We start from the raw sequence: 22850 nt of genomic DNA on the forward strand, positions 1-22850 counted from the left end.
TTCAGGAATGGACTGCGGTATATTTTACTAAAATGAGCTTTTATTAAAGTGAGCTTTTTCGGTATATTTTACTAAAATCAGTGTTGTGGCCCGTGGTTCTCTCCCTGTGCCCCCAGGGGGCAGCCGATGGGGTGGGAAGGGCCACAAGAGCCCCCACGGGGGAGAAAGGGGTTTCCCAGGCAGAGCTGCTGCCCCTCGGGGGGTAGGCGGTGGCAGAGCGGGTCGGGAGACCCCCAGGAGCTGTGCCTGGGCCAGACCCGGCGTGCCCCACACGGGAGGAGCCAGCCCGAAGATGGGCGTGCCCTCGGACACTTAGAAGGACGGAGACCGCAGAACGGAAGGACCAAAGCCATCACTCGGGAGCCCATCGGCAGTGGGCGGCCTAGTGGGACGCGGCCCGGAGGCGGGAGCCTGACCGAGTTCCGTCTCCAGGCCTCCAGACCGGAGGTTGGTGGATGAAGTCCAGGGGCTGCGTCCCCGTGCAGAGGGGACCCGCCTGGCACCCACGGGGCACACAGGGACCTGTCTCCTGTCCCAGGAGGGGCACGGGGAGATCTGTGGCTTCCAGAGGACAGGGAGGGTCTCAAGTCCTGGGTCCCCACCCGGAAAACAAGCCCCTTTGCCCAGACCGCCCTCACCTGTGTGGGCTGGGGAACCCCGGCCCAGGTCCTCCCGGAATTCCCGTGTGGCCACACGGCCCAGACACAAGGACAGCGACAGCGATGCCCCTCACCTCAGGTGGGGGGCCGGGGCGCACGCAATCCACACCCCCGCAGCCAGGGGCGGGAATGAGGCCGGCGCCCCTCCGACGGTGTGGGGCAGGCGGTGGTCCCGGCGGGGGCGCGAGGACGGGTCTGGGGGTGGGGGGCGCCCGCGCCGGGCCTCACAGCCCGTTGTGCAGCGGCCGGCACTGGGGCACGAGCTTCTCCTCCAGCACCCCGCCCGGGGCGCACACCCAGGGGTCGTGTGTCTCCCACTGCCACTTGGCCAGCTGGCCGCGCAGCAGCTCCAGCACCTGGGCGTAGCGCGGGTCGGCGGCCAGGTTCTGGGTCTCCCGCGGGTCCCGGCCGCGGTCATAGAGCTCCCAGCGCTCCCGGTAGTAGTAGTGGCGGAGGTCCTTGTACCAGCCGGTGGGCCGGCCGGCCGCGGTGCGGTTGAGCAGGTCCTGGAAGGTGGGCGAGACGTACAGGTCCTGGTCGACGGGGAAGGGCATCTGGAAATGCAGGTTGTGCACCAGGCGGAGGGCCCCGCGCTGCACGGAGCGCATGGGGTAGGCCATGGTGACCTCGTGGAGGCTCTGGCTGCCGAAGACCGTGGTCCAGGGTGGCTCCGCCTCCAGCGCCGGCAGGAGGGACCGGCCGGTGAGCTGCACAGTCTTCGAGCCAAAGAGGGCGTAGCGGGGGTAGGGGATGGAGAACCAGTCCAGGACGGTGGGCGTGAGGTCTGCAAAGGGGGCGGTGTCAGCAGGTGGCCATGCGGGCGCGAGGTCCACACCCTGGGCGGCCTGAGTCCGAGCCGGCCTGGTGGGCCGCCTCGCATGTCTCCGTCACCAACAGGGAGGGGCTCCTGCGGGCCCAAGCCTGCCTGTCCCTCTGGGCCACCAAGCCTCTCACGGTGGTGCTGGGGGCCCTCTGAACCCTTCGGACCGGTAAGAGCCTCCCCACGGGGCTCATCTGCTCCCGCTCCTCGCTGTGGCCGCCGCGTCCCAGCATCAGCGGGAACGTGGCAGAAACGCACGTTCTCAGGCTCCGCCCCAGCCCCGCTGAGCCGGGCACCGCTGGGGTTAGGGAATTCTGAGAGTAACGAGGGGGGCTAGGATCCCAGCTGGGCGCTTACATGCTGTGTGACCTCAGGCAACTTACTGAGTCTCTCTGGGCCTCACATCTGCCTCATTATGTAGGACAGGGACCCTCCTCACCCCGGTAGTGTGGGAGCCCCGGGAGGCCGTGGTGTGGCGCAGCCTGAACACGCCCCCCGCCCCCACCGCTGCCTGGGCGAAGCCGAGCCCTACCTAGGAGGCTCACGTAGGCCTCGCTGACCTGGCCCCAGCGCTTGGGGTGCTCCGGGGACGACACCAGCAGGGGCTCCGCAGAGCCCGGCCAGTACAGGTTGGTCCTGCCGCTGGGGAAGGGGATCCCGTTGTCGGACGTGAAGATCACCAGCGTTTGATTCAGGACGCCGGCGCCCCGCAGCTCCCGGAGCACCAGTCCGATCCCTGAGGGCGGAGGGGCCCGAGCTCAGCCTCAAGGGCAGGGGGGCGCAGGCCGCGGGAGCCCGCACCGTCACCCTCACCGTCAGACCCTCCGCCCGGGGCCCCCATCTGAGCCCTCCCCTCCGGGTGGGGGGGGGACGCCAGCCATCCCCGGGCACCTCCGCGTCACCCCACACAGCTGCTAGCGCCACCTGCCGGCCTCCGTGTTTCCTGCACTCTCGCGCCCGCCCCGTGGCTCCGAGGCCGGAGACCGCACAGGAAGAACTCGGAGGCTGTGCTGCGGCGCCCGTCCTGGTTGCCAGGCAACGCCTTTCCGCACCCAGGTAGAAGGAACAGGGGCCCAGGCAGCCAGGAGGAGACAGGCACGTCTCGCCGGTGACTCAGCAGCCCCCGGTCTGGTCAGGTCGCACCGCCGGGTGTTGCGGCGTCACAAGACACGCCGCGCTGGCGCGGGAGCAGGGGGTCCTCGGAAGGCTACGCAGCGTCTCCGCTCTCCGGGAGAGACGGCCCGGGGACAGCTCGCGCCCCAAGGCCCGGCATGCGTGCGGGGGAGGGGCCGCGGCGCCCAGAGAAGAGCGTGGCACGCGTAACTGGGCCACTGCCCCGACTGGAACTGACTGTCCCCCGTCACGCACCCGTGTCACAATGAGACGAACACACGGAGTCAGAGCGAGACTAGGGTTCGGGCTAACAGACCCCCACGCACACACCTGCGTTTGGGTGGGCACAACCCCGTGGAAGCTGGCACCCCCTTGACTTGTCAATCAACATGTAACACTTTCCTTTCCACCCCACCAACTACATAAGTCCTCAGAACAAAGGGCTGTCCCTCCTGGCCGCCCGGCCGCAGGCCACCCGGGGTCTTGCCGCTCCGGCCTGCAGCCGCCCTGCGCTGCCCTGACCCTCCGCCCCGCCCCGCCCCCACTCCAGCCAGGCCCGCTCCCTTCCACAGGAATAAACCACTCATAAACCGACTGCACGCTGATCGGTGTGCTGATTTGTGACTCTTCAGGGGTATCCACAAGAACCAGGTCTCTCTCCCGTCAACAGAGCTCTCGGGGACAGCCTCAGGCCGGGGACCCTCCACACCCACCCTGTCCCCATGTCACTGTGAACAGGAGGCACCGGCAGGGAGGTGACGGAGGCACCGGCGCCCTGCAGCGGGGGGGGAAAAGTGGCCCCCACTAAATGTATGTCCACCCAGAATCTGTGGACACAACCTGTTTCAAATGAGAGCTTTTTTGGATGTCATTATCCTTGCTCCTGAGAGGAGGCTGTCCCCGAGCACACAGGGGCCCTGAACCCAAGGACGAGTGACAAGACAAGAGGAGGCCACATGACCGAGAGACTGCAGGGGGGCGGCCCAGAGCCTGGGAGAGGCGAGGGAGGCCCCGGCCCGGAGAGTTCCCCTGCCCACTCCCAGCCAGCACGGCTCCCCCACCACCGGGCTCCCCGACTTGCCTTGGTCCATCCGGCCGATGGTGGTATACTGCGCGGCCAGGTCAGCCCGAGCTGCCGGGGTGTCCGGGACGAAGTAAGGCACCTGGGCACAGGTGGGTGGAGCGTCCAAGTCAGACCAGAGATCGGGGGACCAGTGCCAGCCCTTGAATTAGGGTGAAGACGGAGGGACTGGTGCCCCCCCAGGGCCTGAAATCGCCCCCCCTTCCTGTGAAGGGATGGCCCCGAAATCCACAACTCTGCACGTGCCACCCACGCCTCCAGGCTTCTCTCTGCGTGCCCCCCAGTGGGGACCCGGGTCCAGCCAGCCAGAGGATCGCTCCTCCCACACTATGTCGGACCTTGGGGCTGGGGGGGGGGCCGGGGGCAGGGTCCCGGGACTTCCCAGGCAGAGGAATCAGGGTGGGTGGGTGCCCCGGTAACTCGGGAGGGGCCCTGCTACCTGCACATCCTCGGGGGCGTACACCTGTGGGGTCCAGTCCGGGATCCGCCCCATGCCACGCTCCCCGTTGCCGAACTTCTCGCAGAAGGCCCCGTACTGGGGCTGGGAGTGCCCACAACGGTGGGGGTCGTGGAAGGCCACGTACAGGAAGAAGGGCCTGTGAGGGGCAGGGGTGTGAGGGCCGAGGCCTGGCTTCTGACCCTCGGAGGCTCCCCACTTCAGGGAGGGATGCCCCTGAAAGCCTTCTTGGCTTCACCCTGAAGTCCCTGTGACGCTCACTGCCTCAGTTTCCCCGTGTCCCCTCTCCCCCCGACCTGGCTGACCCGAGTGTTGGGGACCTCCTCTCCCACCCTGTCATCTGGGGGATTCCAAATAAAGACTCTGGGACGTGTGCCCCGGGTTAGCTGGCCGGAGGACTGGCCCTGTGGGGGGGGAGGGGAGGGGGCAGGGGCCGCGCCGCACCTGGGGTCCCCAGTCTGCAGGAACTCCCGGACCAGCAGCTTGATCCTCGTGATGTTGCGCCCCACCTGGAGCACCGAGTCGTTCTCTTCCGTGTGTGCGAAGTCGAACGGGAACACGGCCTCTGGCCCCACGTGCTTCTTCCCGATGATGCCTGGGCGTGGAGAGGCCGTCCAGGGTCCCTTCCGAGGCCTCTCGCCCCCCTCTGCTCCCTCCCGGGCCCCCAGCCCAGCACCCTGCCGCGGCCCCTGCGGAGGCACCCAGACCCTCGTCCTCGGGGACCCTCACCTGTGCGGACGGCAGCCCCGCGGAGCAGCAGCGGCAGGCTCCGCACCCCGTCGAAGGCACTGAAGTGGTGGACGTCCTGGTGCAGGCCGTACATGCCATTCTGGTGCTGCCGGCAGGGACGCGGTGAGCCGGGGCCACCACCACCGTGTGGAGCCCTGCTCCTGCCCGCCCCCCGGCCACCGCCCCGGCCCCTCGTGGGCCTGGTCTGGCCTCCAGGCGGCCCTGCAGGCCCCTCCCGGGACACTCGCGGACATGCTCGGGAGACGCCAGACTGGGACCCTGTTGGCCCAGACAGGGCGGCCTCCACCCTCCCCTTCATCCTGCGCTTCCCAACCCTCCGGCCGTGCGTGGCCCACGCCGTGGAGAGGAAAGAGGAGACAGCTGCAGGCCTTTCTGTCGACCGGCCGTCTCACAGCGTGAGAAGAGTTGCCATGTGTTACGAGACCCCTGTGTCCAGCGGCCTGGTTGACCTCTGGCGGGCCGTGGTCTGTGCCCAGGCCGCTGTCCCCAGCCCAAGGGGGCCCCTGCTCCCAGGCTCCCCCCAGCCGGCCGGCAGGGAGGCCCCGTGCACACCTGCTCACTGACGTCGTGCGGGGAGTGGGTGTGCCAGGGGCTCTCCCGCCAGCAGGCCCCGCCCCAGCCCGACGCCCCTCACCTGGGGCAGGCCCGTGAGGAGGCTGGCGCGGCTGGGAGAGCAGCTGCTGACGGACGTGAAGGCGTTGCGGAAGACCAGGCTGCGGCGGGCCAAGGCGTCCAGGTGCGGGGTGGCGATGGCGCTGTTGTTGTAGACGCCGCTCTCAAAGCCCGCGTCGTCCGCTGCGGGGGATGGGGGACACGGAGGACGTGGCGGCTGGGCTCGGGGGCAGCCACGGGTGGGAGGGAAGGAGACCCTGGTCCTGGGGCAGTGCCCTGGGCCGGCGACGCCCAGGCGAGTGTGCCACCCAGGCAGGCAGACACCTGGGAGGGCGCAACACCCAGGTGGGTGTGACACCCGGGTGGGCGTGACCCGAGAAACCAGGACGCCTGGGCCAGGGTGGTGTTCGGCAGGCACAGGACTGGAGCGGTGCCGTGTCCCACCGGGCAGGTGGGAACACGGTGCACAGCAGGCACTGAACTCAGGTGGGCCGGTGCTCAGGTGGGCATGTGAGTGGGCAAGTGTGACAGGGCCGCGTGTGGCACAAGGACAGGGACCTACGGGCAGTCTCCACAGGCATCTTTGGGCGGGGAGTTAACCAGAACCCCCAGGGGAGAGCTGTTTCTGTCGCCACTGGCGGAAAGGCCCGGGGGAGGCCAGAGTTTATCAGAAAGAGCCGGCCTGGCAGAAGGCCAGACCTCAAAAGAGGAAATAACCGGATTGCCGTGTGACCGCCTGCTGGTCACCCACAGGCAAGTCTCGTGGACAGCAGAGCACTGGAGGAAGTTGGAGTTTCTGGGGCGGGTGCTGGGGTTGGGAAAGAGGGCAGCTGTGGGGTGAGGAGCAGAGCCCTGGGGATCCCAAGAAACGCTGGGGAGGAGATGCGAGCCTCTGGGATCCTAGGCGCCAGCCCTTCTGTGGCATCTCCTCTGGGATCTGTGGACCCGAATTCTGGAAAGCCACCGGCCTTCCGAGCTGGGGGTCGGAGCACGGGAGGGGGGTGCAGGGTCAGCGCCCGCGGCAAGAGTGGGGTGCTGAGTGCTGCGGCCGATGCTTGCACACCCCGCGGTGGACGAGGCTGCGGTGCCTCTTTCTCTCCCAGGGGTCGACCGCGAAGTGTCGGGGAGACGCAGAGAATGGGACGGGGAGGGAATGGCAGTAAGGGTTTCAGGGCACGTTGGGTCCACAGAGACCGCGGCTGCAGAGGGGCGAGTAGCCGCTTTTGGGGGCGACAAAGGGCGGTGGCGGCGGGTCGGCGAGGGCGCACTCACCGAGGATCAACAGCACGTTCCGGGGGCGCGCCCGCTGTGCGCCGCAGAGCCCCAGGGCTAGCAGTAGCGCCCAGCAGACCTGCCCCGGGCAGTGCATGGCGGCGGCTCCCGGCCCCGCCCGCCCGCGGTCACGTGAGCGCCAGGCCCCGCCCCGTGTGGTCACGAGCCCCCTGGCCCCGCCTTTGTCCCCGCCTCTCGCGCCCCCTCCGGAGCGGTTCCTGCAGACGCCGCTGCGGCGACGAGGGGAGACCTGCTGCTGCGGCGCTCGGTGAGGCTGCGGCGCTCGGTGAGTCCGCGGCGGGTGGCGGGTGGAGAGGGGCCCGGGCGGGGTGGGCGCACTGCCGGGGACCGGCCAGGGTCGCCGGGGGCGACGGACGCGGCGGGCAGCACGGGGCCCGAGGGTGCGGGCGCCTCCCGCCGGGACCCCCGCTGCCCACCTACCGCATCCCTCCCCAAGTCCCTGCCGCCCTTGGTCTTGCTGGGGTCCGTGGGCTGCGGACCGCCCGCTGGTGGGGGGTCCTCATTCTTAGACGCCAAGGGCCGGGATAGGCTCCCGGGGTCGGGGATGGTTCGGTCCAGAGCGACCCCGCGGGGCCGGGGGATTGCGGGTGGCCCTGGAAAATGCTGCGCACTTGGAATTAGTGGAGGGGCCTTTGGCGTTTTTCCAGAACCAACTAGAATCCTTGGGGCCCCTCTAGGGATGCGGATGCCACAGGTGGGGGTTGGAGTACTGCGCAGCCTCAGTGCAGGAGAGCCCCCCCAGCTGCAGCCCCGCGTCAGCGCCGCAGTGGGCCTTAGTGCGCACTTAGAAAATTGGGGCCCCTCGGGGCTTCCAGCCCCCACCCACACCCCAGCAGCCAGACGAGGGGTGCCTCCCATGAGCCTGCCTCTCTCTGCGTTTCTCGCAGTTGGATTTTCGCGGGAGGAAAAAAAAAAAAGGGAAACAAATTCTCCCCCGAGGACAAAGCTTGCGTATAATTAGTGTCGAGGCTTCTCATTGAGAAATCGGGGATTGTCTTCCCTGGCAAGGGCGAGCACTGATAGAGGGAGAGGAGGCACCTGGGGTTCAGGAGCTGAGGTGCAGGGAGAACAGTGGCGGGAGGGGGGTGGGGGGAATGAATGGGGGAGGGGGTTCCACCACGGGTTGAGGCTCCCTAATCGTCGAGACTGAAACCTCTGGCTGGGGGCAGACAGATGGGGTCTCCCCCCGACCCTCGCCCTACTGCCGGGGTCTCTGAAGCCCAGACCTTGATCGCCGGTCCGTGTCCCCCCCTCCACAGACATGTCGTCATCTTTGAAGGCGATGGACCGGGCCACCCCCTGGCCCCCTGGCCTGGCCCCGATGGCCTGCTGCTGCTCCCGGGCCACCCTGCAGAAGTGGCTGCCCATCCTGGCCTGGCTGCCCGACTACTCCATGCAGTGGCTGAAGATGGACCTCATCGCGGGGCTCTCGGTCGGGCTCACGGTCATTCCCCAGGCGCTGGCCTATGCTGAAGTGGCCGGGCTCCCGGCCCAGGTGAGGAGGGGTCTGCCCCCACGTCCCTCCACACTGCCTGACCCCACTCTGCCCGCCCAGAAGCTCAGCAGCAATGCACCGTATTCCCCCCAGACAAGGGGGCGCCCGGGGCTCCGCCACAGGATCGAGACTCCTTGGTCTGCAGCCTGGAGTACGTGACTGCCCTTGGGCAGACACAGCAGTAGAACTGCCCTTGTCACTCTGCCACACAGTCACTGAGCTGGCTCTCGGGTACCTGATGGGGCTGGTGGGGTGCCCAGAAGCAGACCCCGATGTCACACACTTTTGTGCTCTTGAGGCTGGTAGAGCAAAGCCCCCCCCCATCGCTGCAGGTTGGCACGTGGGAGTAGGAGGGAGTGAGCGGTTTCCCTGCCGGTGTGCGCTGGGGCGCCCTGCGTCCACATGGGACCCCTCAGACGTCTGCCCCAGGCGCCCCGTGAGCCTGCCTCCTGGGAGGGAGCTCACGGCTTTCTCTCCCCAACAGTACGGCCTGTACTCCGCCTTCATGGGGTGCTTCGTGTATCTACTCCTGGGCACCTCCCGGGACGTGACACTGGGCCCCACGGCCATCATGTCCCTCCTGGTCTCCTCCTACACCTTCCACGAGCCCGCCTACGCTGTGCTGCTGGCCTTCCTGTCGGGCTGCATCCAGTTAGCCATGAGCTTCCTGGGCCTGGGTGAGACTCCCGCCCTTCCTGCCGTGGGGGCCTTCCTTGCTGGGGAGCCGAGTCACCTGCCTCTTGGGGATGCCCTGCCCTCAACATTTCCTTCTTGGCATTGCAAGGGCTACCCCTGTGAGGGTGGAGTGGGGGTGCCCCAGCCTCCTGCCCCTCCCATTCTGCTTAGGGGCCATGCTACTTGGAGGAGAGCCCAGGGCCCTCCTCCCCTTGCCACCCCTTCCTGCTCTCCAAACAAACCTGGATGGCGCGCCTGCCCCACCCACACCCCTCTCCCGGCCTGTGTCCACCCAAGCCCTTCCGGGTGGGCTCAGTGCTCCCCCTTGGCCCACCAGGCATCCTGCTGGACTTCATCTCCTGCCCCGTCATCAAAGGCTTCACCTCTGCTGCCGCCATCACCATAGCCTTTGGGCAGATCAAGGTGAGCCGGTCCAGAGCTCAGGGCGCTCCCAGGTCTCCGCACCCAGCGAGCCCCAGGGGGCTGCTAAGCGAAGGTCAGGGTCTAGAGCGGGAAACCAGCAGGGTGGGCAGACAGGACTCCGCCCCTCACAGAGTGGTCCCGTCCTCTTTCCAAAGCGTGCTGCCAGATTCCAGCAGGGCACTCCCCACACTGATTTGGCTGATTCCATCTTACGTTTTCTGTGAAATGGGTGCTTAATATTTTTCACACGCGGTCCTTTACATTTACGCTTACACATCTTTAAGAAACATGGGAAGTGTTTACTGGGCCCCTAGTAGCGTTGAGGCTCCTGCAGGTGCTGGCTTCGCTCGGTCTCGGGCAGGTAAGGAAGCACTCAGGTGGCCCAACAGCACAGGTGAAGCCAAGGGCGCCTGCCCTGGCGGACCCCCGGCCAGGCCCCTCCTGGTGACCTGGTGTCACCATGGCAGCCCCTCCACCACCCCTTGCCCACCACAAGGCCCTGCTCCCAGCTGGCCCCTGAGCGCCCCCAGGGAGAGAAAACGGAGGAGGAGAGGGGTGTGTGAAAATAAAGCAGTCCTTCTCCTGTGTGCGGGATGGGGGGGGGGGCTGGGGTCAGCGCTCTTCCTGTGTTTAGGTGTCACGACGCCCGTGGGAGGAAGGTAGGTGCGTCATTACCTGCAGGGAGGGTGGGAGGGAGGGAGGGAGGGAGAAGCTGCTAGCACAGAGAGGCGTGGGCGGTGCCACCTGCAGGGGGCGGGGCCCGCGATGCGCAGGGCAGGCTGAGCCGGCCCCCCCACCCCCCCACCCCCCGCGCTGTGGGGCGGGTCGGTCTGGTCTGGACCTGCAAACGGGGCCCTCCGTTTTTCGTCAGCGATGGCGATTTACACGATCCTGATGGGCGTACAGGGTGGCTGCTTGTTGCATTGGTACTGGGAGACCCCGGGTCCCGGAAGTCCGGGCGCAGCAGCCATCTGGGAGAGAGAGCCCCTGGGCTGTGGTGCCAGTGGGGGTCCCCCAGACCTCCCAGGACAGCCGCCCCAACCGTGTCCATCCACCCCCAAGCCCCTTCCCTTCAAGGTTGTGTGCGCGCGGGTGTGGGGTCCTGGGAGCTGACCGCCCTGGAGCTGGACCTGGACTTCCCCTCGGACACTCCCCACCTGGTCTCCAGAGGGATAAGGGACCAAAGCACAGAGTGGAGCCCCTTTTTCCGTTTCGAGGACCCAGTTCGCAAAGGGGGGTCCGCCCCCCCCCCCCCCCCCAGCTACTCTGGGATGGGGGAGATTTTGCCGCTACGCCTGCACCTTGTAATTGTTCATCCCGGCAGGGGGCAGTGCCGGTAGGCGGGCCTCGGAGTGGTGGACGTGGCCTGGGGCCAATGAGGGCAGAGTCTACGAGGCGGAGGGCGGGCTGCTTAGTGACAGATGCAGCTGCCAGCCAATGACAGTAGGACCTGCGCAACAGGGGCGGGCCAGACCGTGCCAATGACCGCCGCGCAGCAAAACCGATCTCCCTGCTTTGAAATCGTCCGTGTTCCCAGAAACGTGAATAATTTGCCAGGCCGTGTCATTTACCCCCAGCGTTGTGAAATGTCCTTTCCCCTGAGGATGACTTTGGTCTGTGTTGGGGAGTGGGCCGGTGGTCCCCCGGAAGGGCCCGTGTGGGGAGCGGCCTCGGGCCTCGTTTCGGGAGGGCTGGCTCATCGGGGCTTCTGTGTTCGGACAGAACCTGCTGGGGCTGCAGCACGTCCCGAGGCAGTTCTTCCTGCAGGTGTACCACACCTTCCGCAACATCGGACAGACCAGGTATCCCGCCGGCAGCTTTCTGCTCCCCGCTCCCGGCCCCTCCCCCTCCACTCCAGGTGGCAGGTGTTTCGTCCTCGGGGCCTTGCTGCTCCTGCGGGGGGGTCCCTGCGGCTGCGGCTGCGCTGTGGGGGCCACCAGAGAGCTGCCCCGCCAGCCTGTTGAATCAGTCCGGTGCACGGGGAAGGCGGAGAGGTCTGCTCCGGGCGGCCTGAGAGCCGGCCCCTGTGGTCCCGAGGGGAGCCCGTCTTGGGGGGTGGCCGTGGAGAGAGACCCTGTAGTGGGGGAGGGTCAGGCAGTCTCGGGAACTCTGTCGTTCTGTGAGGGAGAGAGGGCGCGGAGCAGGTAGAAGACAACGACCAGCAGGTGGTGCTGGTGCCCCGGGGATGGCCGGCAGGTGGCGCGGGGATGGGAACCAGGGCTGCTGCATCCAGCATTGCCCCGTGGAGGGGTCTCTCCCAGAGGGCGGGCAGGTCGAAGGGACAAACAGGAGACGCTCCTAGGTGAGTCCGGCTGGAAGCCAGGGCGCCTCTGGCTGGAAGGAGTGATCTGAGGGGGGCTGAAGGAGGGGCTGCCCTGGGGGGCAGAGGCGAGGCGGTGGGGGGGGACCCCTCCAGGCCTCAGCTCTGCTGCCGAGGCTTCCCCGGGGGCCAGTCCCTCTGGCCAAGGACATGAAGAGGTGGGGGGGGGTCAGAAATGGAGGCTGACGGGATGGAGACCGTCCTAGGTTGTCAGGAGCGAACCTTCTGGAACCGATGAGGCCTGTGTGGCCCAGAGAACCATGTGACCGGAAGCCGAAAGTGTGCACTCCAGCCCTGCTTCCCCTGTGACCCACCTCTGCTCCCGGTTCTGCACCGATCTGTGCACCTGCCGAGTTTTGAAATAGAGCAGGGGTGCAGATTTTGTAGGAGAAAGTTAAAAAAGAGCAAAGGAGAAAGAGCTTTCCAGCAGGCGGGGGTTGCCTGGAGGCCAGGAGGCATGTGCCCTGGGCCGGGCCGGGCCGGGCCGGGCAGTGACCAGCATCTGTCCGCAGGCCGGGTGACGTCGTGCTGGGGATGGTGTGCATGCTGCTGCTGGTCATGCTGAAGCTGATGCGCGGCCACGTCCCTCCGTCCTACCACGACATGCCCACCAGCATGCGCGTCAGCTGTGGCCTGGTGTGGACCGCCTCGACAGGTGAGGGGCCTTCCGGCCAAGGGCCCGCCCCCGCTGCTGCGCTGCGTGGCCTGAGGTGGCAGCCGGGTCAGTGTGGCCATCGCTGGGCAGGTAGGGACCCTTCCCCGGAGGTCCCCGGGGCTGAGCTGCCGGGCGGTGGCTCCCAGAGAGGAAGGCAGACGCGGGACAGGAAGGAGGCACAGGTGTGCGCGGGTCCTCCGCAGAGCTGGGGAGGGGGCGTGGAAGTCGCACCGCACGTGGCCCTGCTTTTCCACGGCCACGACGTCCAGCGGCTGCGGGGAGAGGGGTTGTCCAGCCCCTTGAGCCCCTTCCAGCTGCGCAGGTGGTCCCCGGGGCCCAGAGTCGCCCCCAGACCCCGTCCCGCAGACCGGAAGCATGAGCAGGGCGAGGGCTCCCCGGGGTGGGGGAGCACAGGCTTGGCGTGAAGACACGAGGCTTCGGGGCCCGGCTTCGCCGCCTTCCTGGCGTTTCATCTCGCCTGAGCCACGCCCCACAGTCTCTGAGCTTCAGCCGGTCGTCAGCAAACGGGCAAAGACAGGCGGACGCTCTGTTCTTAAATCCTTGACACGCAACGTGAGGCCCGGGGCCAGCACCCGCACGGCCTCGGGGGTCTTCTCGGAAATGCCGATTCTCGGGCTCCGCACGGGCCTCTGACTCGGAGGCCGCCCGGTAACGTGCTTGACGGAGAAAGCCTAAGAAATGCAGCTGTGAATCGGGGGCTGCGTCTCCTTTCTCCCCAGACCCTGTGGGTGGCATCGCTTTAGGAAACGGGACCAGCTGCTGATGCCACTGGTCTCTGCGTCACTTCTGCTTCCCGGTCACTGATCTCTGCTCTGATCGTTAGCACTCTCCCCGGTTCGTTGGGGGTTCCCTTCACCTTTGTCTTTCAGACTCTGAAGGGGGCCGCGGAGGACTTCGGTTTGAGACCTTCCCCCTTTGCTCGTCGCACGGCTATAAATTGCCCTCGAAGCACGGCCTTGGCCGCATCCCGCAGTTTCCATGGGCCGCATGTTCCTTCGGCTCTAAGTGTTTTCTGATTTCTGTTTCGACTTCTCCTTTGACTCGGGGGTTCTTTAGAAATGGAGCATTTAATTTCTTTTTTGAGAAAGAGGCTCCTTAGAAGCTATTTAGTTCCAAAGATTTGGGGGATTTTCTAGTTAGCATATTCCTTTCGTTTCTGGTTTAACTTCACGGTGGTCAGAGAACGCACCTTGTGTGTGCGCATTGAGTTACAGTTTTCTCTCGAAATGACTCTCCTTGTCCCTGGTGACACTCTTTGCTCTGAAATCTGTTTCGTCTGATGCTAATACAGCTGCCCCCGGTCTCTCTGACCAATATTTACATACACTTTCCCATCCTTTCACTCCTGACGTGTTTAGCTCATTTTATCTTTGTGCTTAAAGTAGGCATTTGTCAGAAATAGATTCCTTTTTATTTCCTTTATCGGCTTATTGGCTGCTGAGTGTGTGCTTTGCTTTCGTTTGTTAGCAGCCACTGTGGGGCGTGCCCTGCCCTTCTCACCCGCTGCCATCCACCCCCCGTGGGCCCGAGAGCCTTTGTGCTCCGGCTGCCGCACAGTGTCCTTCCCCGGGACCCCGGCCTCACCCTCGGCACACCCCGCCGGGGAGAACCGAGTGTTCTGCGTGCGCCCGTGGCATCACTCTGGCCAGTGCCCACCCTTCCTTCGTGCAGACGCACGGCCGTCACTCTCCTGCCGCCCCGAGGACCCCCTTCCTGGATCCCCGGGGTGCAGGCCTGCTGGTGGCGTGTCTCTCCGCTCCGATGTCTCTGGGAAAGTCTTTATTTTGCTTTCGTATTTGGAAGGTCGTTTTGCTAGATGTAGGATTCTAGACAGGCCTCCCCCCACCCCTTCTGTGCTCTATTTCCTTTTTAACGTTTGGAAACATTCATTGATTTTAGCCCCGGCTGGTGTAGCTCAGTGGATTGAGTGCTGGCCTGTGAACCGAAGGGTCACCAGTTCGATTCCCAGTCAGGGCACAGGCCTGGGTTGCAGGTCAGGTCCCCAGTAGGGGGCGTGCGAGAGGCAACCACACATGGATGTTTCTCTCCCTCTTTCTCTCTTCTCCCCCCTCTAAAAATAAATTAATAAAATCTTATAATTTTTTTTTAAAAACATTGATTTTAGAGAGGCAGGAAGCGAGAGAGACAGACGCATCGAGTGCCGCTGCACGTACTGGTGCGTCCGCTGGCTGGTCCTTGCGTGTGCCCTGACCGGGGACTGACCCCACATCCCTGGTGTGCGGGGACCCCAGGAACCCATGGAGCTCCCTGGCCAGGGGCCCCCTTTCCTCACGTTACAGATACCACTCTGTCGCCCCGCCTGCTCCCTGTACGGCCGGAGGCCTGCTGTCGTTCTCATCTCTCTGCCCCTCTGTGGGGCCCTCGTCTCTGGCCGTGTTCACGGTTCCGTCTTCATCGCTGGCTCCAGGTCCTCTGACTAAGACGTGTCTTGTGGTTCGTCCCCCCCCCCCCCCCCGTTTCTTCTCCGAGTCCGTTGAACTTCTGGGAGATGCGGGTTGGCAGTCTCCATCGAATCTGGAATGTAATGCAGCCACTGTTTCTCAGAGCCGGTGTGCGGGCCCCCCGCACCCCCCCACGGCTCGGGCTTCCGCGTGGATCTGCTGCACACAGATCGGCCCCTCCAGATAGCCGCACCGCCCCGTGCTGCGTGTCAGGGCCCGCCTGCTCCGTGGGCTCGTCTTGGGTGGCGTCCGCACCCGCCTTCCGGTCCACAGGCCACGCCCCCGAGACCCCCACAGGGTCTGACCCGTGTGGAGCTCCACCCGGCGTGTTGTTCGTGTCAGACACTTGGGTTTTCGTCTGCGGGGGTTCGGCCTGGGGCCACACACACACACACACACACACACATGCTCACCATCCCCCACGCACTCGGTCCGGGCCCAGGCGTCTCAGGTGCCGGAAAGGCCCGCTGTCTTGCTCCATCTCGCTTCTGAGAACTGTCCTGGGTCATCTGGTCTCGAAGGGGTTCCGCTGCGCAGCTGCCTCTGCGCTCCCCGGTGGCCGGTGGGTGACACCTGTGCCCCCACCGTGTGCGGCCCGTCCTCTGTCCCCCCTCGATGCGTTTCCCACGGCGTCACGGGTTCGTTGTGCCACGAACGTCCCCACAGTGTCCCCACGGGTCCCCAGGCTGCAGTGCCCGGGGCGGTGGCCAGGGTGGGGTCTTCCGCCGCCTCCCCCAGGACACTCAGCGCCACCCGCGGGCCCCTCTCTCCCTGTCCCAGCTCGGAACGCCCTGGTGGTCTCCTTCGCGGCGCTGATCGCCTACTCCTTCGAGGTGACCGGGTGCCAGCCCTTCATCCTCACCGGGAAGATTGTCGAGGGGCTCCCGCCCCTGCAGGTGCCCCCCTTCTCTCTGTCCACCGCCAACGGGACGGTCTCCTTCACTGAGATGGTGCAGGTGAGCAGGGGCGGCGCCGGGCCAGCCTGGCCGAGGCCGCCGTGGGCCCCGGGCCTGGCTCTGCGCCCCGTCCACCTGCTCGGTGGCAGGGAGCCCTGAGCTCAGCTCACCGCATGGAGGGGCGTCTGTGGGCGCAGGGGCCGGCGGGAAGGAACTCCAGAGGGGGCCCCCCCGAGTTGACTTTCCTGCCTCGGGCTGGGGTTTCCCTGCCACTGTGCACGCCGGCGGGGCGGGGATTCGCCAAGTCCTGCTCCTTGTACAGTCAGGAGAGGCTGCCTGGGTTGTGCGAGGCCAGCACACTCGGTCCGCCGGACGCCGGGATCCGCCTCGGCGTCCTGAGTCAAGGCCGGGGCGGGGTGGGGGAGGGGGCAGCTGACCTCGAAGGAACGCTGCTTTCCAAGTCACGGCCAAGATGCGGGAAAGCCCCGAGGTGCGGGTTCCAGGATACGCCCCCCCCCCCCCCGGCCCGCCCACGGAAAAGATAACCAGAAAAACAAAAAGCGAAGGCAGGTGGGGGGGCTGGACGTGCTACAAAGTGACACACGGTGCGGCCTCGGGCTGCTCCAGGTTTGGCCAGGAAAACCCTTTGGGGTGGACCGTAGTTGTGAGTCCTTTCCTCTCCCCCAGGACATGGGGGCCGGGCTGGCCGTGGTGCCCCTCATGGGCCTCCTGGAGAGCATCGCGGTGGCCAGATCCTTCGGTAAGGCGCCCGCCTGCCCTGCACCCCGCCCCCCTCGCACCCCACCTGCCTTTGTCTTCTGAGACTCGCAGGCGTGTCCCCGCACACACCCGTGTGCGTGTGTGTTTCAGGCATGTTTATGTGTTTGTGTTTACAAAGCTTAGGGTCGTGGGTGGACGCGTGTGGCCTGTTTGTCCGTCTCACGAACATTTTCCCACTGGTGTCACCTACCTAGTGACGGTGTTTGTATCGTCCCTTCCCTTTAGCGTCTCAAAACAGTTACCGCATCAACACCAACCAGGAGCTGCTGTCCATCGGTGAGACCCCAGCGCCGCCCTCCCGGGGCCGGGCGTGCGTGTGCGTGTGTGTGTGTGTGCGTGTGTGTGTGCGTGTGCGTGTGTGTGTGTGCGTGTGTGTGCATGTGTGTGTCCTGTGGGGGCTGGGCCCGAGGCAGTGGCGGGCGCAAGGAGGAGCGGGCAGCAGAGGGGGCCCTGAGTCAGGCCTTTGCAGTGCCGGGGGGACCCATCCCCCGGTCTCCAGGGGGCCCTCCCTCCCTGCCTGGAGCAGGGAGCCAGCACTTAGCGCCCCTCCTGAGCCCCCGCTGTGGGCCAGACCCCGAGGCCCGTGTCCTGTTTCACGCCACGAGTGCCCAGGGCGTTTCTTCCCCCCGGGGCCAGGGCGCTGGAGGACGGGGCTGGGCAGCCCCCCGTGGGCCTGCTGTCGGTGCTGGTCCCCAGTGCCTCTGTCCCTCCAGGCCGGCAGGGGGGCCGTGCAGCCAGGGGCCGCCGGACTGGGCCGGGGGGGGGGGCGGGGGCGCCTGCAGCAAGCACCCCACTGAGTTTTCTTCTGTCTTTGCGCGCCTGCCCCCTGGGTGGTTCGTGTGGAGACCGAGGGGAGACTCCGTTTTGATCGTTGCTGCTGTTTTTACTTTTCAGTTTTTAAAAATCTTTTAAAGGGTTTTATTTGTTCAGTTTCAGAGAAGAAGGGAGGGAGGGAAGGAGAAAGAGGGAGGGACACGTAGATCAGCGGCCGGGCCTTCTGCCTCCGCGCCATGCCCCTCCAGAGGTGGGCGCAGGCATCGTGGGCGGCTCTGCCGGGTCCCTTCCCAGGGGCCTCCCGGGAACCCCTTCAGGGCAGCGGCTGGGACCCCGGCTGTGGGGCTTCTCAGTGGCAGGGGCATGGGGCCCCTGGGGGTGCTCCCCGTGCTGCTGTCTGAGCTCCCAGTGCACGGGGTGTTGCCCCGTGGGTCGGTGGGATTGGGGGGTCCCAGGAATCGCTCCCCTAGACAGAGAAAGACTGACCCTGTGCCCACCAGCAGGTGCTCCCCAGGGGGCCCGCAGCGCTGCTCACCCTCACGCCCGCCAGGAGCACGGAGTCCGCCCGCTCCTGAGGGTGCGGGGGTCTGGGGTGCGGCCCAGGCTGTGGCCTCTGCAGGGCAGGGAGACCGTGGCCTCTGGGACGGCTCCTGGACAAGACAGACTGCGGGCTGATGGACAGGCCCTGGGTGTGGGCTCCGTCCCGCTCGGGGTAATCGGCGTTGCGCTGGTGTGGGGGAGACAGCTAGCTGGCCACGACCTGCTCCTGAACTGGGAGAAGGGCAGGGGGCAGCCGACTCCCGACACCGGGCCATCCCTGCCCTCGGCTCCCTCGGCTGGAGGCGGGGCTGCTGTCTCCACGGGGTCCCCCCCAGCCTCGGCTGGGGCGCGAGGGGCCCCCCAGGGAACCGGGTTTCTGTGTCCTTCCCTGTGCGAGCCTTAGGGAAAAAGGGGCACCCCTCGGGGTCCCCCGCCTTCTGTCTTCCTGTCTCCTTCTGGCTTCACTCCTTCTTGCCCCCCCTCTTCTCTGTGCCCCGCCCCTCCCCTCACACGTGCACCTCTTCCCTGCACCCCCCCCCCCCAGGCCTCACCAACATGCTGGGCTCCTTCTTCTCGTCCTTCCCGGTCACCGGCAGCTTTGGACGGTGAGTGCCCGCTGTCGCCCTCGGTGCCTCCGGGGCGGTCCCGGTCCCGGCCAGAGGGTCCTGTCCCGCTCCCAGACCCAGCCTCCCCTGGCCGGGCCCTGGCCTGCTTCCTTCCCCTGGTCACCGGCCGGCCGGCCTGTCTGCTTCAGCATGGGGAGGGGGTGGGGGGGCTCGCCCTGCTCCCCGCAGGGTCTCCGCGGGTTTTCTTGAGCCCGTATGTGAAAGGTCACCCCTAAAATGTTTGGGGCGTGTCCGTCCGGCACCCTGGAGGCTGGGGGCGGGGGGCGAGCAGGGCCGGCTCCTCCCGACGCCTCTGTCCTTGGCTGGCAGGCGTCCTCTCGCTGAGTCCCCAGCGTGGCTGTCCCCCTCCCCTGTGTGCCCATCCTGGTGTGTCTGAGCCCCGGTCCCCTCTCCTTAGAGGGGTCCCTGTCAGAGCGGAGGAGGGTCTGGTCTTAACGTTGCACCCCCTCCAGAGGCCCGGTCTCCGAGCACAGCCGCCCGCTGCAGAGCTGCGTGGGGGCCTCGCTGTGGGGGGGTGGAGGGGGCGTGGCTCCACCCCGGCAGTGGGGGGGTCAGTCCTGCGGGTCCTATGGGGGGTCCGGACTTCTGACTGGGCTTCTTGCAGGTGCGCCCATGGTTTGTTCCTGGTCCGGGACGTCCCCCTGTGGGGAGGGGACCCCAAAACTCCATTTCCCCCTAAGACTAGGGGTCCCAATGGTCGCACTGGGGCCCCCGTCCCCAGAGACCAGCTGCCTGTGTGGGCAGTCCCCTCCCTGGCTCTGACCAGGGTCCCCGTGTTGCCTTCCAGGACGGCCGTGAATGCCCAGTCGGGGGTGTGCACCCCAGCGGGCGGCCTGGTGACAGGTGAGCCCCCCCGCCCCGAGCCCCCGTGCCCCGGCGGTGACCCGGGAGAAAGGAGGGGTCGCAGTGCAGTCGGCCTGGAGCCCAGTGGTGCCCCCCGGGGCGGGGGGCGCGGCGGGGCCCCGGGTCAGCAGTGTCCCGCCCTGCAGGTGTCCTGGTGCTGCTGTCGCTGGACTACATGACGTCCGTCTTCTACTTCATCCCCAAGACCGCCCTGGCGGCCGTCATCATCACAGCCGTGGTGCCCCTGGTGGACACCTCCGTCGTGGGCACGCTCTGGCGCGTGAAGAGTGCGTGGCTCCTCGCCTGTCGGCTCCGGGGCCCCTCCCCCCCTCCCCCAACTCCCCTCCCAGCCACAGAGGCCGGCTGGGAGCTGGAGGGCCGCGTGGGTCTGGGCAGTGTCGCCACGGGGCCTCGGGTCAGGCTGCCTCTGTCCGAGGGCACCTTCAACCAGCGCCTGGGCGTGCTGGGCCTCCCCTCCCTCCCCTCCCCTCCCCGCCCTGGGGCGCCCAGCTCCACGCGGAGCAGCCCCCCAGCAGCTCCCCGTCTCCCCCAGGGCTGGACCTGCTGCCCCTGGCCGTGACCTTCCTGCTGTGCTTCTGGGAGGTGCAGTATGGCATCCTGGCCGGGACCCTGGTGTCCACGCTGACTCTCCTGTACTCCGAGGCCAGACCCAAGATTCAGGTCCGGAAGGGAGCCCGCTGGCCCTGGGCGGGACCCCTTCGCCCTGCGTTCTGGGCTCCCGGTCAGGCTGTGGCCTGAGGCACCGCTGAGCGACGGGCCAGCTGGCGGGCCGGGACGACACACGGGGCGGGGCCCCCCACTGCATGGGGTGGCGGTGGGCGGGCCAGGAGCTCAGGCTGGTTCTGCACCCTAGCCCCCCCGTCCCGCCCCAAGCCTGCCGCTGCTGGCCTGTCCGGCCCGCAGGGCTCACTGCCTTCCCCGGCCACCGCCCCCAGGTGCTGGACGGAGAGGGGCCGGTGCTGATTCTGCAGCCGACCAGCGGCCTGCACTTCCCCTCCGTCGAGGCCCTCCGGAAGGCGGTGGTGAGCCGGGCTCTGGAAGGTGCGTGGCCCGGGCACGGTCGGCTGCAGGTGCCCCCGAGCTCCCGCTGTCGCCTCTGCACCAGCCTGCTGCCGGACCTCAGGGCCCTGCCCTCGCTGTCGGGGGGCGGGCAGACCGTGCTGTTGCCCACCCGGGTAGTCCCAGGGGTCGGGGGTGTCTCAGCAGCACCCTCCGTGGCCAGTCTGCTCCTCTCATTCCAGAGGGCGCCTGCTGGCTTTCTGCACGCAGCCGGCAGCAAGGGTGACGCCTCCCTGACACGGGTCCCTGAGGACCTGCTCCTTCCCCTGGGGGCTGGGGGCTGGGGTTCGGGGAGGGAAGGGCAGGGCTGGCTGTCTCTCTGAGGGAGACGCTGCTTGCGTCTTGGGCCCCTGGGCCCGCCCCCGCGCCCCACCGTGACCGCCCGCCCCCCCCACTGGCTGAGACCCTCCCGCCCTGTGTCCACAGTGTCGCCGCCTCGGTCCGCCATCCTGGAGTGCAGCCGCGTCTGCAGCATGGACGCCACCGTGGCGCTGGGGCTCAGCGAGCTGATGGAGGACTTCGACCGGGCGGGTGTCACCCTGGTCTTCGTCGGCCTGCAGGTGGGCGTCCCGCCGCGGCTGGCCCCGGGCACCCCCCCACCAGCCGGTGTGGTCACCCCCTCCTGTCGGCCCGAGGGCGCCGAGGCCCAGAGGACGGTGGCCCGTCCGCCCGGGACGTCTGTGTGCCGTCTGCGGGGCTCGCACCCCTGCGCCCTTTGGAAGGCGCTTGCTTAAACCCCCCTCCTGACGCCCCGGCCCGGAGCCCGTCTTCTCCCGGCTTGGAGACCGTCTCTGAGCTGGCGGCCGGCCCGTCTCCGGGCCTCGGCCGGGGCCTCCCCACCCGGCACTCACTCACGTCCCTGCGTCCCACAGGGGTCCATCCTCCAAGCCCTGCTGGCCGCCGACCTGAGGGGCGTCTGGCACTTCCCCACCATGGAAGCAGCAGGTGGGTGCGGGCAGGGTCGCGGGCGGGACAGCCCGGCGTGTCCCGGGACAGGCGGGGACAGCGGATGGGACTCTGGGGGACGGGAGGATGGGATGCCGGAGCCCAGTGACAGGGACACGGGGAACAGGCAGTCGGGGGGCCCCTGGTGCTGGGGGCGCTTCTCCAGCTCGCGTCTCCAGGGAGGTCCGGCTCGCACACAGACCCCGCCTGGCAGTGTCGGTTCCGGCCAGCGGACTCGGCTGGGCATCCACAGGGCAGGGGGAGCAGATCCCCTTGTTCCAGAACAGCCCTCGGCCCCCGCGCAGGGACCCCCACAGTGGGGCTGCTGCCCTGTTCCTCCCCCGAGGTTGGCTCTGCGCCCCCAGCACGCCGCAGGAGGCGGGGTGGAGGGGTCGCTGGGTCTGGCTGCTTCGGCTCTGCCGTGCTGGCCGCGCCTCACCCGTGCCGTTGCCGGAAGGAGGCCGCCCAGACGCCCCTCCGTGGGAGGCGGGGGGCACACTGGCCCCCCCCCACCAGAAAGGGTCCCCGTGGCAGGGGAGGGGAGGAGGTCATGCCAGGCGCGTGGACGTGGCCCCGGGATCCTGAGCCGGGGCCGTGGTCCCCTCCCGTGGGCCGGCCGAGACTCACGCCCGGGAAACACGTCGTCCTTCGCAGAGAAGTTCCTGAGTCAGGAGCCGGGGACCCAGCCCTACAACGTCGGCGACGAGTCCGTCCCCGAGCACACGGTGGCCCTGCTGAAGGCCTGAGGGGGACGCCGGGGGGGACGCCGAGGTGCGGAGAGTTTGGTGGAAGGCTCTTGCCCTGGGGGGGCCGGGTGCCAGGCTGGCTGGAGGGTCCGAGGGGGCCGCAGCGGTGACCCTGTGGAGGAGGAGGAGGAAAGGGGGCGTGGGGGCCCACGGGGGGCCTCACTGGCTCCCTCCGGGACAACGGGAGCATCGCCCCCTCCTGAAGAGCGGTGCGGAGAGAACCTTCTAGCAAGACGGACCCCCGGCAGAGGAAGGAGCGGCACCTCCCTGGGGTGGGGGGGGCGGGGGCCGCGTCCCTGAGGTTCTGGTCTGGGCGACAGTGTCTGGCTGTTCTCGGGAGAGAGCCGAGGCGTCCCAACCACACGGCGTCCGCGAAGCGACTTCTGTGTTTTTTAAATTAAAAAGAGTCGTAGCTTTGGTGTTTTTGTAAAAACCATACACGCTTATCGTGAAAACCACAGGAAACCACGGCCCGTCCCCGTGGGCAGTGGCCCCAGACCCCGGCACGCGCTCGGCATCATGTGCGCGGGCTCCGGCCGCCGGGGGCCCCCCTCCCCGCAGTCATCGCTGTGAGCTATTTATTGTGATAATAAACGGAGAAGACATAGGTCCGTGTCGTGATTTCCTCCATGGGCTTCTGCGCGTGGGGTGGTGCCCGGTCCGCCCGCAGTGGGGGCACGTCTTCAGTTCCACCCGGTCCTTAGCGGGGCGCCGCCCGGTCTCTGGAGGAGAGGAGAGGAGAGCGGGGCCCCTGGGCTCCCGTGGGCAGACGCAGCACACCCAG

At 67.3% G+C, this 22850-nt stretch overlaps 2 protein-coding genes across 5 annotated transcripts; one reads left to right on the top strand and one right to left on the bottom strand.

Annotated features, from left to right (window-relative positions):
• Window positions 1–78: 78 nt before the first annotated feature.
• On the bottom strand, window positions 79–6900 carry SGSH (N-sulfoglucosamine sulfohydrolase). Of its 2 annotated transcripts, none has more exons than XM_036034235.1 (8): window positions 6765–6900; window positions 5515–5675; window positions 4860–4965; window positions 4581–4725; window positions 4113–4275; window positions 3674–3755; window positions 2012–2215; window positions 79–1443 (listed from the first exon to the last, which is right to left on the bottom strand). In XM_036034235.1, the coding sequence occupies exons 1-8, from the start codon at window positions 6859–6861 to the stop codon at window positions 884–886; spliced, it is 1518 nt and encodes a 505-aa protein (XP_035890128.1). In that variant the 5' UTR covers window positions 6862–6900; the 3' UTR covers window positions 79–883. The 2 variants fall into 2 exon arrangements, with proteins under 2 accessions (XP_035890128.1, XP_028376434.1); XM_028520633.2 differs by having other exon boundaries at window positions 4113–4269; window positions 4575–4725.
• Window positions 6901–6939: 39 nt separating this feature from the next.
• On the top strand, window positions 6940–22673 carry SLC26A11 (solute carrier family 26 member 11). 3 transcript variants are annotated; one of them, XM_028519069.2, is made up of 17 exons: window positions 6940–7050; window positions 8045–8280; window positions 8765–8957; window positions 9293–9378; window positions 11101–11180; window positions 12211–12353; window positions 15617–15792; window positions 16420–16492; window positions 16738–16788; window positions 18371–18431; window positions 19240–19295; window positions 19442–19582; window positions 19849–19976; window positions 20252–20357; window positions 20802–20935; window positions 21248–21320; window positions 21975–22673. In XM_028519069.2, exons 2-17 carry the CDS (start codon window positions 8047–8049, stop codon window positions 22064–22066), a joined length of 1827 nt encoding a protein of 608 aa, XP_028374870.1. In that variant the 5' UTR covers window positions 6940–7050; window positions 8045–8046; the 3' UTR covers window positions 22067–22673. The 3 variants fall into 3 exon arrangements, with proteins under 3 accessions (XP_028374870.1, XP_028374871.1, XP_035890127.1); XM_028519070.2 differs by having other exon boundaries at window positions 6951–7032; XM_036034234.1 differs by having other exon boundaries at window positions 6979–7072; window positions 8046–8280.
• Window positions 22674–22850: the final 177 nt, after the last annotated feature.

Source organism: Phyllostomus discolor, chromosome 8 (genome assembly GCF_004126475.2).
Source record: "Phyllostomus discolor isolate MPI-MPIP mPhyDis1 chromosome 8, mPhyDis1.pri.v3, whole genome shotgun sequence".
NCBI lineage: Eukaryota > Metazoa > Chordata > Mammalia > Chiroptera > Phyllostomidae > Phyllostomus > Phyllostomus discolor.